We start from the raw sequence: 15,607 nt of genomic DNA on the forward strand, positions 1-15,607 counted from the left end.
TCATACAGGTCTCCCACCACCTACAGTCCCGCTTCTTCCCAGAGTTGTAATTGCGACCAATCGCCCCCGTGTGGTAGTGCCGTCAGCATCCCCAGCGGCATCTCCGGCGCATATGGATGTAACACTCCTGCCCGCCGTTGGGACCGGTTCCAGCAGAGTCTGAAGGTTGTCTCCTCTGTGAGGAGGTCCCTGGGCTCCAGTCTCTGCTGCAGGGCAATATAGGAAAGGACATGTAGTGGGGTACCCCCTCCCCTCCTATCCTCCGGGCCTCAGAATACCCGCGCCACATTCTGGGTGAAGATCTGCAATTGAGCCGCCAAGTAGTATAATTCAAAGTCTGGGACCGCCAGCCCTCCCTCAATCTTGGGTCTTATAAGCGTTGCCTGCGCTTCTCTACGCCTACCCGCACCCCACAAAAAAGACACCACCATCGATTTCAGCAACCTGAACGTGGAGCCTGGAATCCACACCGGGAGTGTCCTAAAATAGTATAATAATCGAGGGAGTGCCACCATTTTCAAAAGGGATATGCGGACTGTCACCGACAATGGAAGGGTGGCCCAAAAGGCCATACTCCCTCTTAATGCTCTCACACTGCGGCCCACATTTTTCTCTAGTATATCTGCCATCGTGTGATAGATGTGTACGCCGAGGTAGTTCAAACAGGTAGGTTCCCAGCGCACCGCGCGAGCCATGTCCGGTCTAGTTTCCCCTTGCCTCACCGGGAACATGCATGTCTTAGCCCAATTAACTCTCAGACCCGAGATGTCCCCAAAACCCGAGAGTAAGCTCTCTGCTCCCGCCAGTGCCCTATCGGCGTCTTCAAGGAATAGTAAAAGGTCGTCTGCATAAAGCGATATATGCTGCCGTCCGTCTCTGCTATCTAGGCTCCCGTAATAGTGACCTGTCCGAATCTTAACCTCAAGGGGCTCCACCGCCAAGGCGAACAATAATGGGGCTAAACGGGGGGTTGGTGGAACAGACTCCATGACAAAAATCATTTTTGTGACTTCAAAGTGAAACACTGTTTTCTCCCTCCTCATGTATGGTTCCAAACACAGATCGTGACTTTTTGTGCCTTTGGAAATGTATTACCCAGTGCTTCATTCACCGCGGGTCAGGGGTCACCATGTCACTAATCTTGGACTATTCAGGGTGAACCTTCTGATTTGCATTTTTCCAAACCAAGTCTGCCATGGAAAATTCTAGAATGGTCCCTGGGTGCAAGGAGAAAGCTCCCTACATGTCAGGATGTTTACTTTTTGTTTACATTTGAGAATGAAATCCTTGTCACTCATGTATGTTTCCAAAACAGGCAATAAATGCTTACTGGATGTTAAGGGAAGTTGGCAGAAGCCCTTTCATCAAAACAATACTCAAAAAGCCAATGGGCGTCTTTAAACTCAATGGGCGGTCACCTGCCAATTAAATGGGGTCTCATGAGTGACAGACACATAGATATTTTGGAGACATTCTTCTCTGTGACTTGCTGCTCACTGCCCTGTTTCCCAGCACTAGCCGGGTACCTCACTTGAGGAAGCCTCTGTGGTGAGTTGCATCTGCTGTCTGCAGGGTTGTGAGATTGCCTTAAGGATCTCATTTGGCTCTTGTTCTTTCTAACTCGGCCTCTTTCCATTCACAGATTCGCCCACTCCTTCCCGCTGCTTGTCGCTGAGCACCGCCTTGGAGACCCTGGCCATTCTCCTGCTTGGGATGGCGATATCTGTCGGAATTCTGAGTAAGTATCTGGTAGTCGAAGCCAATGGAAATCTTCATCACTGCATTAATCATGGCTGGAACTGGTGCAAGAAAATAACTGCTACAACTGAGGGTTGAGGAGGGGCAGAACCCCAAGACACAAGGGTAGAAATCCTACAGTGGTGGGATAGACTTATTCAGTGGATGGAACTGGTGCAACAAATGCTAAAACACCTGATTAATCAAGCTTGAGTGGCTCAAGACCATGAGTAAAGGCAAGGACACCTTGCATGTGCTCCAACAGGAGGTGTGTGTGAACACTGATTACACACTTTTACATCACAAGAAACCGTGCTCTGTTTTCCTCTTGTGTAATCTACAGGTCACATCCATTTTCTACCTCACCTACACTTCTCCAAGTGGATTCATGGTGTAAGCAATGTTAGATGGTTATGAGAAACTGAGGAGAGGGAGATGAATGTACGCGGACCACACAACACCATCATATTTGTTGTAAGGGAGTGGATATCTCTTTGGCATTGATGAGTATTCCATGCAACAAAAAAATAATTTTCACCTCTCAGTGCAGGCCAACGTTCAGTAGCATCTGGTTTGAATCTTCCGCTTTGGGGGAAGAGTAGAGAATATGAGTGTTCACCCAAGGAGTAAAGGTTAAAAAGCCAAGGGTTTACCAAAATAAACCATGCCTCTCAAAAGTAGAGGGTTTGTAAGTCAATGAAAAAGAAAACAAGACAGACTTACAAGAGAGAACCCAAGATACACTAAAATAATGTAAACTAACAGAAAGTATGCAATCTTTATATATACAAGGAAAGAAAGGTGTGTCTTTTGTATGGTGTATTCACACAAAGGAAGCTATCATTTGGGCACCTATGCAGATATAGGGCATCGATACATGCCCGCACACCAAGACTCATGCAGCCATAAATACACGTGGGCACAAAGGCCATTCAGGGCTGTCATCAATCTGCTTATCTCAGAACTCTACTTGAACTGACTAATTTGTCGTAGTCCCAGCTCAGCCTGGGCTCTATGCTCCTCAACTGCAAGAGTTTATGGCTGTTCATCTGCCACCGCTGTAAACATAGTGTGTGCTCACACTCTGTCTGCCCTGTAAGGGAAGACAGGTGTTGCTTCAAATGGGCAGATACTGTCCGGTGGTGAGGAACTGCACTTCGTAAATTTTAAATGGTGAGTACCTGCACTTCTCAGCACGGCTACAATAGATTTAATGGGAGATTACCGGCACTTCTCAGCACTGCTGCAATACATGTATGGGAGAGTACCGGGACAGTTCTCAGCTCTGCTGCAGAACATTTAATGGAGAGTACCTGCACTTCATAGCACTGCTGCAATAGATTTAATGGGAGAGTACCTACACCTCTAAGCACTGCTGCAATACATGTATGGGAGAGTACCGGCACTTAACTGGAAGACACAGGTACTCTAAAGAGTGAGTTCCTGCACCTCTATATCTCCATTTATAGTACTGAAGAGAGAACAATTTTGAACTTTCTAACTCTCTCAGACACTTGCACTTTAGGTAACACTGGGGGAACAGGTTGGTCCCTGCTCCTAGAGTCCACTTATCACTAGGGATGGGCACTCCCGGCTCCTCCTTCAGGGCCCTCCCAGCTCCTCCTTCCGGGCCCTCCCAGCTCCTCCCTCTGGGCCCTCCCGGCTCCTCCTACAGCTACAGGGCCCTCCTGGCTCCTTCTTCTGGGCCCTTCCGGCTCTTCCTTCTGAGCCTTCCCGGCTCCTTCTTCTGGGCCCTCCCTGCTCCTCCTTCTGAGCCCTCCTGGCTCCTCCTTTTGACCCCTCCCGGCTCCTCCTTCTGGGCCCTCCTGGCTCCTCCTTCTGGGCCCTCCCGGCTCCTCCTTCTGGGCCCTCCCGTCTCTTCCTCCTGAGCCTTCCTGGGTCCTCCTTCTGGGCCTTCCCAGCTCCTCCTTCTGGGCCCTCCCGGCTCCTCCTTTTGAGCCCTGCCGGCTCCTCCTTCTGGGCCTTCCGTCTCCTACTTCTGGGCCAAGCCAGCTCCTCCTTCTGAGCCCCCCTCCCCCGGCTCCCCCTTCTGAGCGCTCCCGGTTCCTCCTTCAGGGTCCTCCCAGCTCCTCATTCTGAGCCCTTCTGGCTCCTCCTTCCGTGCCCACCTGTCTCCTCCTTCTGGGCTCTCCCGGCTCCTCCTTTTGGGCTCTTCCGGCTCCTCCTTCTGGGCCCTCCCAGCTCCTTCTTCTGAGCCCTTCCGGCCTCTCCTTCAGGGTCCTCCCGGCTCCTGCTACAGGGCCCTACCAGCTCCTCCTTCCTAGCCCTCCCGGCTCCTCCTTCCTAGCCCTCCGGGCTCCTCCTTCTGGGCCCTCCCGGCTCCTCCTATGGGGCCCTCCCGGCTCCTCCTTCAGGGTCCTCCCAGCTCCTCCTTCTGGGCCCCCCCCAGCTCCTCCTTCTGGGCCCTCCCGGCTCCTCCTTTTGAGCCCTCCCGGCATCTCCTTTTGTGCCCTCCCGGTTCCTCCTTCAATGCCCTCCCAGCTCCTCATTCTGAGCCCTCCCGGCTCCTCCTCCCATGCCCTTCTGTCTCCTCCTTCAGGGCCCTACCGGCTCCTCCTTCTGGGCCCTCGCGGCTCCTCCCTCTGAGCCTTCCCGTCTCCTCCTTCTGAGCCCTCCCGGCTCCTCCTTCAGGCCCTCCTGGCTCCTCCTACAAGGCCCTACCGGCTCCTCCTTCTGGGCCCTCTCAGCTCCTCCTTCTGGGCCCTCCCGGCTCCTCCTTCTGAATCTGAGCCCTCTGGGCTCCTTCTTCTGGGCCCTCCTGGCTCCTCCTTCAGGGCCCATCTGGCTCCTCCTTCTGGGCCCTCCCGGCTCCTCCTTCTGAACCCTCCCAGCTTCTCCATCTGGGCCCTCCCAGGCAGGGCCGGACTGGCCGTGGCTGACACCGGGCGCTTCCCCGGTGGGCCGCCAGGCTGGGGACCGGGCACGTGCCCCTGGGGGCCGTTTTTGTTACCAGGGGCCTGCAATTCTCGTCCCCTGTAACAAATTTGGCCGAAACCGGCCCTAGCAAACAGCTCGGCCCTGCCCCCCCAGGGGGGCCGGCCGAGCTGTTTGCCAGAGCCGGATTTGGTTCTGAGTCCGCCCCTGCTCCCAGCTCCACTTTGTGAGCCCTCCTGGCTTCTCCTTCTGGGCCCTCCCGGTTCCTCCTTCTGGGACCTCCCGGCTCTTTCTCCTGAGCCTTCTCGGCTCCTCCTTCTGAATCTGAGCCCTCCGGGCTCTTCCTTCTGGGCCCTCCTGGCTCCTCCATCAGGGTCCACCTGGCTCCTCCTTCTGTTCCCTCCCGGCTCCTCCTTTTGAGCCCTCCCGGCTCCTCCTTCTGAGCCTTCCCGACTCCTCCTTCTGGGCCCTCCCAGCTCCACCTTCTGTGCCCTCCCACCTGCCTCCTTCGCAGCCCTTCTCTGCCGCAGGAGGCACAACCACAATCCAGGGATTAACAAGATGTGCATCGTCCATCCCTGAACTGATCGCCTGCTCTCAGAAGTAGAGGTGTAGACAAGGAAAAAAGAGTGTTTCCTTTGGGGAGTGGGGGCAAAAGATCTGCCAAAGGTCCCACCTCCCTCCCGTTTCTCTTTTCCAAAGCAGTGGTAAGTCCAGTCCATGCCTGGAGTAAACTGCAAAAGCGTCACAGGCCTGAAAAGGTCTGGTATGCTTATGTATCACAAACGTTTATGAAGCGGTTCTTAGTAGAGAGATGAATATATTTGCATACCTCTCAGCTCACACTAATTGTGAGAGTAGAGCGTCTTTTGGCTTTTTCATTGTTGGACGTAATGTGACGTGGACAGGTGGGATGAGGTGCAAGGGGGTGATCCTAAAGTCCACCAGAAAGAGGTTGGCTTCATTTATCTTGGGAGGGACTTCCATAGATGGGGTCAAAGCAGTTAAAAGGAGCAGAGGACAGAAGAGTCCCAGGAGGGTTTGGATCTTGGAGTAGCTTCTGTCTTGTCGCGCAAACATGTCAGAGTGTGTCCCCCATTATTTGGGATGAGTGTGGGAGGCCTCCAGTGTGCACAGTTTTATCATGCTTATATTGTACTCACTGGGGTCAAAACACTGGATGAGCCCTTTCACCAGATCCCCAATACAATAATCCTAGAAAATGTTTCTTCAGTGTGAAAGAGGCATATCAAAAATGTTACTCAAACGTTTTCCAGCTTTAATAGTCCCCACGTGAGATATGATAAACTCCCTATAGAAAGGCGAGGAAGGGGAAAGAAAAGGACCTTTGAAATCGTTTATTGAAGAAAGGAAAAATCAGTGAAAAATACACATATGGGAAACACAACTTCGGGCCCTCATCCGTATCTCACTCACTGTGGCCCCCACCAAACGACAGCCCGGCCCTGGAAATGCTGCGGCCAGGCTTGGGATCACCCTCCATGGTCACCTGTCTCCACCCTTGAACACCAGGTTGCATGTAAATGCTGCGCCCAGGCTTGGGGGAGGTGATGGAGCCAATCACCCCCATGGTCACCTGCCTCCAACCATGAACACTGGGCAGCATGTTCAGATTCTGCCAGTCCAGCCTGGGCTTGTTTTTCATCACTTAGAGTTGGGCCTGATGCTAAAGGAAGGCAGTATTACCCAGAGTCGAGGACTCCTGTCCCCCAGGCTGGACTTCTTTTCTCTCAGTTTTGGTTGTAGGGCAGAGATTGCAGAGAAAAAGAATCACCCCCCCCGTCCACCTATAAAGACTCCTTCAAAAGAACCACTTTTTTAAGGATGATGTTCTGCCTGTCTGGGGTCCTTAAGGGTCTTAATAATGGTGTACAACTTTCCTTCAATATTCTCTAAATCAGATCTCTCCCTCCATGTCTGAAGCTAACTTCACACCAAGGTGCAGTGACCTATCACTCTAGTACAGTTAACAATAGTTCTATTTGAACTTAACAGGTCACACGATAAGACACCTGCAGAGACGAGAAAAATAAGACACTGGCAATGCATTTTAATAAAATGAAATTCATGTTACTGTGGCCTGGTTACACGTCAGACCAATGTTAAATTCAAAATAGCTTTCAAACAAATATAGTTAACATGGGTAAATACATTGGTCACATTTAAGGAAGGTATACATTTTCTATTAAATGTGAATATACTTGTTATAGTCCAGCTAGATATATGGGTGGCTCTTATTAAAGTGAATATAGCCACCCACTACTCTTGATTAATAAAATACACACAGATTAATACTGTTAGACACGTTTAGAATATAAATGGCATATAAAGGGTTGGAGCTGTAAATTATGCTGCTCCAGTGGTCTAGACACAGCACATTAAAACTCCCCCTCACCTCGCAAATGTGAAGAAAAGATTGGGGCATTCCAAGGCTCCTTTGGAGCCATCTATATACAAACCATCAGTCCAGGAGGAACTCTCCCTACACTGTCTGGTCAAAGCCCACTGGCTCACTCCTCATGCTGAGTCTACTGATTAACACTATGTCAGTTCACCCACCTTTCCAGCTTTAGGTCTTGGTGGAAATAGCCCCCGGAGTGGACTGAGAACCAACAAAACAGAGCTGGAGGAAGAAGCGGTTGAAAACGTGCTTGACCTGGCATCCTTGGAATGGTTTCCCCCCAATGTTTTGCCTTTAGATCCCCCATTTTTGCTGACTTGATTATTTCTGGACTTTTTATCTGCCCTAGTAGTGAAAACTCTTAAATTCGTTTTTCACTACTGCAAGGTGTATTTCTCCCATATGATAACATTGGAGTTATCTTATTAAATTTTATAAGTAATTTCCAAATGGAAACAGATAACCAATTCATATTTGGAGCATCTGGAGTTGGAATATAAAACTCTAACTTATGGTGAAGTCAGATTTTGAATAACATTTTTGAAAATGCCACTTTTAGAAAGCTGGCATTTTTTTTAATTGGCCATTTTGTGAATCACATGACTGTCAGGTTTTGTGTATCCCACGTAGACAGCCACACACAATAGGGAGCTTAGGTGTGACTGGATGGGCAATCACTGGCAGAATGGGTAGAGGCAGCCACACTTACACTTGAATAGGCTGTGTCCTGTCTACACACAAAGGGCTGCATACGCCCTGTAGTTAGTCTGGAGTCAGGGCCAGGAAGGCAGGTCATCTGTGCACTTTGAAGGAATGCCTCTAGAAGCTTCTCCCCACTACGAAGACACAACTGTGTACAAATACTGGACGTCAGCCACCAACTCTTCATTACACTTCTGGACCTGTGGATACTCCTGGAAGGAAGAAAGACTGCTGTGCAACTACAAGGTCTGCCCCTCTGCTGGCCTTCGGCTCTAAAGGATCTGCTGCCCTGCTGTGCTGACATGCTGCCTGCTGCCTTCTTGCCCAGGAAGAAAGAACTGGACCTGTAACTTCATCTTGAACCCAGGACACCAGAGTGACTCTGAGGGCGAGTCTGCTGGCCTCCTGATCTGAGCCTTGGGGATATAAAAGGCTCCTCAACAACCTGCACCAGCCCCTGAACCCAGCTTCAGTGACTCCCTGTCCCTCAAGTGGTGCCCCTCAGATCCTGAACACTTGGTGTGCCTCAAGGGCGCTGAAATCAAGCTTTTGGGCTCTTCATGACTGCGAATGGGCCCTTTAGCACTGAGACCACGCCAACTGCACTGCAAATCTGCATGAAGCTTCGTCATCCTGATTCTTCACACTGATCATTGACCACTTGCGAGGACCGCCGACCCGAAGCTTCAGCAATGCCCACTTGCAACGCTGGCCGGTGCTTTGCACTTTGGCTCCCGCTATGGCTAGAAGATAACCCAATTTCTCAACAAAACAAGCAATTTGGTACGCTACTTTGGTGCATCCATCCAGTATGTTGTTTTAAACACTAAAGTAAGAGGTTTTTTGGGATCTGTGCTTGGTAGCCGGAAACAGTTCATGATCACAAAATGAGGTCAAGCAGATGGGATGGAACAGTGCCCTTATCAAAGGTCAACAACCACTTGACCATAACTGCAACTCTGGAAGAGAGTAGTTCTTGACATCATAGTGACTATAAAGCAATTTCAATTATTTTCCCAGTTGATGGAGGCGTACGTCTGCCCTACAAGCCTTTTATTGTCCCAGATTTTTGAGGACTGGTTTTTATCTGGGATTTGGACAGAAAGAAGGGTGTTATTTGCATAAAGAGATACCAGTACGCAATGACCCCCAAAACTCAGTCTGCTCACAGAGCAATGTTCAATTGTTCTAAAGGGCACTGTTGTTTGGTACCCCTAGCCTGTTCTATTGGATTTGACACATTACTATTCACACTATAGAAGGGATATTCAGCTAAAGAAATTATCTCTGAGGCTGACCATCTGGACACCAACACATAAGAACCTCCACTCTAGGGAGTCAAGGGCCTTCTCAGCAACTAGTAGTACATCTATCACATGAAGGTCTGGGTCAGTTCGGTTTAGATGGTCACAAATTGTGCATAAGTGATGTGCTCTGTGGCACCCAAGGATAAACCAAGACTGATCTGGAAGTATGAGACCCAACATAGATGGTATGAGTGTCTGAGCAATTAACCAAACTCTTTGTGTCCATATTGAATAAGGACAATGGCATATAGGAAAAGTATACGCTCTGGTGCTTTCAAGGCTTCAGGACGTTAGTCATCAATACCTCTCTCAAGGTTAGGAATAGAAGTCCCACTGGCACTAAACATCTCTTGCCTTACGCATAAGATGCCCGTTATCCCAGGTCCATCAGCATTTGGACTAGACTTGCACAACATAAAATCTGAAATTTTTGTTTTAAACATTATTGACTTGGAACTGTTAGACCTTGAATCCTTGGCGAGGATTCCTCTGTCTTTTTGCCTCTACTTTCTGTATTTTTGATAGTGTGCTGGACTTTGTTTTTGTTGGTTTATGCACTCTGGGTATTTTATCACTGCTGATCAGTGCTAAAGGGCAAGTGCTCCCTGTGTAAATTGTGATTTTGATTTGTTATCCATGATTGGCACACTTGATTTACTTGTTAGTGCCTAGTAAAGTGCACTGTGTGTGCCCAGGGCCTCTAAATCAAATGCTACTCGTGGCCCTGCAGCATTGGTTGTGCCACCCACCTGAGTAGCCCTGTAAACTTGTCTCAGGCCTCCCATTGCAGTATCTGTGAGTGCAGTTTTAAACTGCATGTGGACCTGGTAGGTGTGCCCACTTGCCAGGCCCAAACCTTCCCTTCTACTACATGTACCCCTTTGGTAGGCCCAAGGTAGCCCCCTGGGCAGGCTGCAGTGTATGTGAAAGATAGGACATGTGCTGGTGTGTTTTATATGTCCTGATAGTGAAATACTGCCAATTTCGTTTTTCACTATTACAAGGCCTGTCTCTCCCATTGGTTATCATTGGAGCTGCCTTGTAGCATTTTACCAGTGTAACTTTGAATTGGGAAGAGGTTGAGATCCAGATTTTGGACTCCCTGAGCTTAGAAGTCACAAATACATCTGCTAGTGAAGTTGGTTTGAAAATGCCAGTGTAAGAAAGTGGGCATTTTCTTGTTTAACCATCCTGTGCCTCTGCCTGCCTGTGGAATCAACGTCTGATTTAGACTGACAGGGGCCGGTTTGTGCATTCACTCCAGACAGTCACACAAAGGGAGCTCAGGAGTGTCCTGCATATCCTGATGGCCCATCACCAGACTGAAGGGTCTTCCTGAACTAGAGTGGTGGTAGGAGTTGTCACTGACACCTGATTAAGACTCTGCCTGTCCTTTCTCAATGCTGTCTCCACCCCCCGGAGTGTGTCTGGAGCCAAGGTAGAGCAAGGCAGGAATTTGTGAACTTCAAAGACTTTTCTTTGAAGTATGCCTACTTCACAGGCAAAAGAGGCATAGTATGGACCTAAAACCCCAGACTGGTAGAGCATTTCTGAATCAAGATGAAACTCTGCCAAGGGGAAGAGCCCAAGAGCTGTGAGGAAGAGTACTGCCCCTTTGCTGTGTGTTGATTTGCTGGTTTGGCCTGCAGTTGCTGCTTCTGCTTTGGAGAGGAGAAGGACTGGACTTTGCTGTGTATCCTGCTTGTGAAGTTTCTCCAAGGGCTTGTGTGTTCTTGCCTCCTGTTAAGAAGTCATAGGATCATCAAAGAGTTCATCCGCAGCATCCCTGAAATCCAATGCAGGGAGTTCTGACCTGCCTTGTGGTACCAGTTCTAGATCTGGGCCCTTGGTGGTTGGATTGCTGCTTGAAACCATCAAAACTTATGCATTGCCCTTCGACCGCCTATTTTTCTGATGCTGCACCACCGTGCGGGAAAATTTTCCTTGCACTGCCCCTGTGCAACCAAATAAATCAATGCAGCATCTGCCCACGGCTGAAGAAAAAGCCACATCCCGAGTTGAGGGCATCATGTCTCCAAAGTACCAGACCACCTCACTCAGACGCAGGCCCTGCTGTGCTGCTAAAAAGAATCGATGCATTGTTTGACCGCGACTGAAGAAATCGATGCAGCTCCTGATTTGCCGCCGCCGCATTTATCTCAAGAGCATTTGGATTTCCGCGCATCGCACCTGTGCACCAAGTTTTCCAACACATCACCCGCAGACCAGAACCGTCTTGGAATTTGACGCATCGCTTCCCTTACAGTCCGGATTCGATGCAGCACTTCTTCTGCATGCACCAGAACTGACGCATCGCCTCCCCAAGGGCTCAGGAACTGAAGCACTCCTGTGTGTTTCAATGCTTCCCTCCTCTGCGGCTGATATTCTTTGTAGATTTTGATGCATATGAAGGTACTTTGTACAAAATCACCGCATCCAAACATTTCTATGGACAGAATTGCTAAAACCTTTTAAAATTGATATTTTGAGTTGTGTATGTTGAATTTTTGGTGTTTTTGTCGTTGTTTGGTTTAGATAAAGAACTTTATATTTCATGTGTTTGCACTGTGTTACTGTGTGTGTTATGTATACATACTTTACACATTGCCTCTGAGATAGGCCTGACTGCTCGTGCCAAGCTACCAAAGGGGTGAGCAGGGATTATCTTAGGTGTGTAATCGCATTATCCTGACTAGTATCCTGACTGCTAGACAGGGTGCAAACCACTGCCAGCTAGAGACCCTCCTTTCTGACAGGCAGCTGCCACCTTATTCCAAATATAGGTTTTATTCCTATGGCAAGGAGAGAATTTGAAGTTGTTGTAATGCACACATCAACTAACAAATAGATAGCTCCATCTGAATACACTGAAACAATAAGCACCTTATTAAGGAATGAGGGATCATGTTTTAGGGCATGTGCATGGGTGTGAAAACAATTGCCTATTAAATGTACTTCACAATTGTATGCATTAGGTAAGCAGTGGTTCCTGATGAGGTATGGGGCATGGGGCACCTGAGAAAATGACTGACAAGCCTCAGACAGGTGGAATTTCTGTTTGTCAAAGACCGTAGGTCGCTTAGTGCCACTCATCTCTGCTTCGTGTCTTCCCAGCACGATACAACATACACAGGACTGAAATGACTCCGATCTGCCCCAACTTCACCTCGGAAAACCACAGCGCCTCGCTGATGCTGGAGAGACTCAAGGAGCATCTGTGTGGGAGCACGGAGCCACAAACCCAAGGTAAGGCAGTGGTGCTCCGGAAACTACCTGCACTATCTTAAAGCCTAGAGTGATGTGATGTCTGTCCGCACGGCAACCTGCAGCCTTCCAATCAGCTGGTCTAATGATGCCAAATGCTGAGCCTGGTCACCGGCTTAATTAAAAACCTCGGTTCAAAGCCTGTGCACTGATGCACAGGAAGCACCGAGGGGTGGAGAACAGACCCAGAGATAGGTACGGAGACTGGCCGGTAGACAGACGGACAGACAGTGCTATACACAGACAGATAGTCAGGTAGCCTGACAGCTGGATAGGTGTATGCATAGGTAGACATACAGGTAAATCGATGGATTAACAGGTAGATAGACAGACAGGCAGGCAGGCAGGATGGATGGGTGGGTGGGTGGATGGATGGATGGGTGGGTGGGTGGATGGATGGATGGATGGGTGGGTGGGTGGGTGGATGGAAGGATGGATGGGTGGGTGGGTGGGTGGATGGATGGATGGGTGGGTGGATGGATGGATGGATGGATGGATGGATGGATGGATAGATAGATGGATGGATAGATAGATGGATGGATGGAAGTATGGATGAGTGGATGGATGGCTGAACGGACAGATGGACTAATAGATAGTTTCATGGACAAGTAGATATATCGATAGTTTGCTAGATAGGACGTTAGGCAGGTAGATAGAAAGGCAGACAGGTGATTGAAAGGTAGACAGCTAGAAAGATGCCCAGATAGACGTGTAGACATTTACACCATGATTATGAGTTGCATGGTACAGGGGGGTTGGTACCTCTGCACCTGTAATCACCAGTACCATGCAGTGACACTCTGAGAGTGCTGTGCAATGACAAGTTAAGCCCCTTGGAGTGGGTGCTATTCCGGGGGGTTTCATACACATATTTGCCACCTTATCTGACGTGCAATAGCATTTCCTAAGACTATCTCTTTATCACATCTTTCTCAGACCAGACTCCCTCTATATGCCTGTCTCTGTTAGCTGAGTCTTTCTCGTCTGTCCTCCTGTCACATTTCTATCCTCTCTTCCTCTCTCTCTCTCTCTCTCTCTCTCTCTCTGCAGGTTCTGTTTCATCATGTGGCCAGTTTGTTATTTTGAGTGCACCTTTCAGTGTTCTTGGTGCACTGATTATAAAGATTCACACCAGGCTGCACAGGCAGCTCAGGCCGAGCTCCCCATCCCAGGACTAGTGACAGCAATTGTTTCATTGCTTTGCGAGTTTTACTTTTGATTGTATTTATGGCTGTAGAAGTCCCTGATAGCTGCAAGATAACAAGCATTGGCAAAGCTAATAGGTCTCGCCTAAGCAAGACCTACTGGCTTTGCCTATGTGTTATACCCATGTTGTACACCAGCATAGCTGCTGTTCAGCATGGCTAAAGAGATTAATGGCATAGAGGACAGGACTGTGAAGTGGAGTGGAGTGTCGTAGAATGGAGTGGCATAGCGGGGAGTAGAGTGTCGTAGAGTGGATTTGTGTAGAGAGGTGTAGAGTATTGTTGAGTAAAGTACCATGAAATGGAATAGAGTGGAGTGCGGTAGAGTGGAGTGGAGAGTCATAGTGTGGAGTAGCATTGAGTGGATTAGCATACTGTGTAGTGGAGTGGCGTAGAGTGGAGTGTTGTAGAGTGGAGTGTTGTGGAGTGGAGCAGAGGGGAGTACAGTAAAGTGGACTAGAGTTTAGTGTCATGGAGTGGTAGAGTGTTGTGGAGTGGAGTAGAGTGGTGTGGTGTGGAATGGCATAGAATTGAGTGTCGTAGAGTGGGGTGAAATGCTGTGGAGTGGCATACAGTGGAGCAGAGTGTCATAGAGTGGCATTGAGTGGAGCAGCATAAAGTGGAGTGGAGTGGCGTAGAGTAGAGTGTTGTAGAGTGAAGTGGTGTGAAGTGGAGTAGCATAGAGTGCAGTAAAGTGGAGTGGAATAGAGTTTTGTAGAGTGGAGTGGTATAGAGGGGAGTATTGTAGAGTTGAGTGTCGTAGAATGGAGTGGTATAGAGGGAGTAGAGTGTCGTAGAGTGGATTTGTGTAGAGAGGTGTAGAGTATTGTTGAGTAAAGTACCATGAAATGGAATAGAGTGGAGTGCGGTAGAGTGGAGTGGAGAGTCATAGTGTGGAGTAGCATTGAGTGGATTAGCATACTGTGTAGTAGAGTGGAGTGGCGTAGAGTGGAGTGTTGTAGAGTTGAGTGTCGTAGAATGGAGTGGTATAGAGGGAGTAGAGTGTCGTAGAGTGGATTTGTGTAGAGAGGTGTAGAGTATTGTTGAGTAAAATACCATGAAATGGAATAGAGTGGAGTGCGGTAGAGTGGAGTGGAGAGTCATAGTGTGGAGTAGCATTGAGTGGATTAGCATACTGTGTAGTGGAGTGGCGTAGAGTGGAGTGTTGTAGAGTGGAGTGTTGTGGAGTGGAGCAGAGGGGAGTATAGTAAAGTGGACTAGAGTTTAGTGTTGTGGAGTGGTAGAGTGTTGTGGAGTAGAGTGGTGTGGTGTGGAATGGAGTGGTAGAGTGTTGTGGAGTGGAGTGAAATGCTGTGGAGTGGTGTGGTGTGGAATGGCATAGAATTGAGTGTCGTAGAGTGGAGTGAAATGCTGTGGAGTGGCATACAGTGGAGCAGAGTGTCATGGAGTGGCATTGAAAGGAGCAGCGTAAAGTGGAGTGTAGTGGCGTGGAGTAGAGTGTTATAGAGTGAAGTGGAGTAAAGTGGAGTGAAATAGAGTTTTGGAGTGGAGTGGCATAGAGTGTCAGTGAGGACTGGTGTATAGTGTCGACGAGTGTTGTGGAGGGGCTTAGAGTGGAATATAGTGTCATAGAATGGCGCGTCATGGAGTGGTGAAAAGTAGTGTAGAGTGGAGTGAAGTAGAACGGAGTGGGATAGAGTGAAGTGAAGTAGAGCGTTGTTGAGTGAAGTGGAGTGTCATCGAGTGGAGTGGCGTAGCGTGGCAAACAGTAGAGTTGCGTAGACTGGAGTAAAGTGTTGTGGAGTGTCGTAGAGTTGAGTGGTGTGGAGTAGAGCAGCGTGGGAAAGAGTGGCATAGAGTGGAGTAGATTGTTGTAGACTGGAGAGGCGTAGAGTAGAGTAGAGGGGCATAGATTAGAGTAGCATAGAGTGAAGTGGCATAGTGTGAATTAGAGTGTCGTAGAGTGGAGTGAAATGCTGTGGAGTGGCATACAGTGGAGCAGAGTGTCATGGAGTGGCATTGAAAGGAGCAGCGTAAAGTGGAGTGTAGTGGCGTGGAGTAGAGTGTTATAGAGTGAAGTGGAGTAAAGTGGAGTGAAATAGAGTTTTGGAGTG

General features: G+C 48.9%; 1 protein-coding gene across 1 annotated transcript in view; it reads left to right on the top strand.

The window, feature by feature from the left end:
• LOC146813296 (CD209 antigen-like protein C) overlaps nt 1-15,607 on the top strand; it is a 242,709-nt gene that overhangs the window by 50,516 nt on the left and 176,586 nt on the right. Inside the window, exons 2-3 of the mRNA XM_085614744.1 lie at nt 1,643-1,738; nt 12,178-12,309. Coding sequence (XP_085470870.1) covers nt 1,643-1,738; nt 12,178-12,309 — 228 coding nt within the window. The remainder of the gene's footprint in view (nt 1-1,642; nt 1,739-12,177; nt 12,310-15,607) is intronic.

This window comes from Triturus cristatus, chromosome 7, assembly GCF_964204655.1.
Source record: "Triturus cristatus chromosome 7, aTriCri1.1, whole genome shotgun sequence".
In the NCBI taxonomy this organism is placed as follows: Eukaryota; Metazoa; Chordata; class Amphibia; order Caudata; family Salamandridae; genus Triturus; species Triturus cristatus.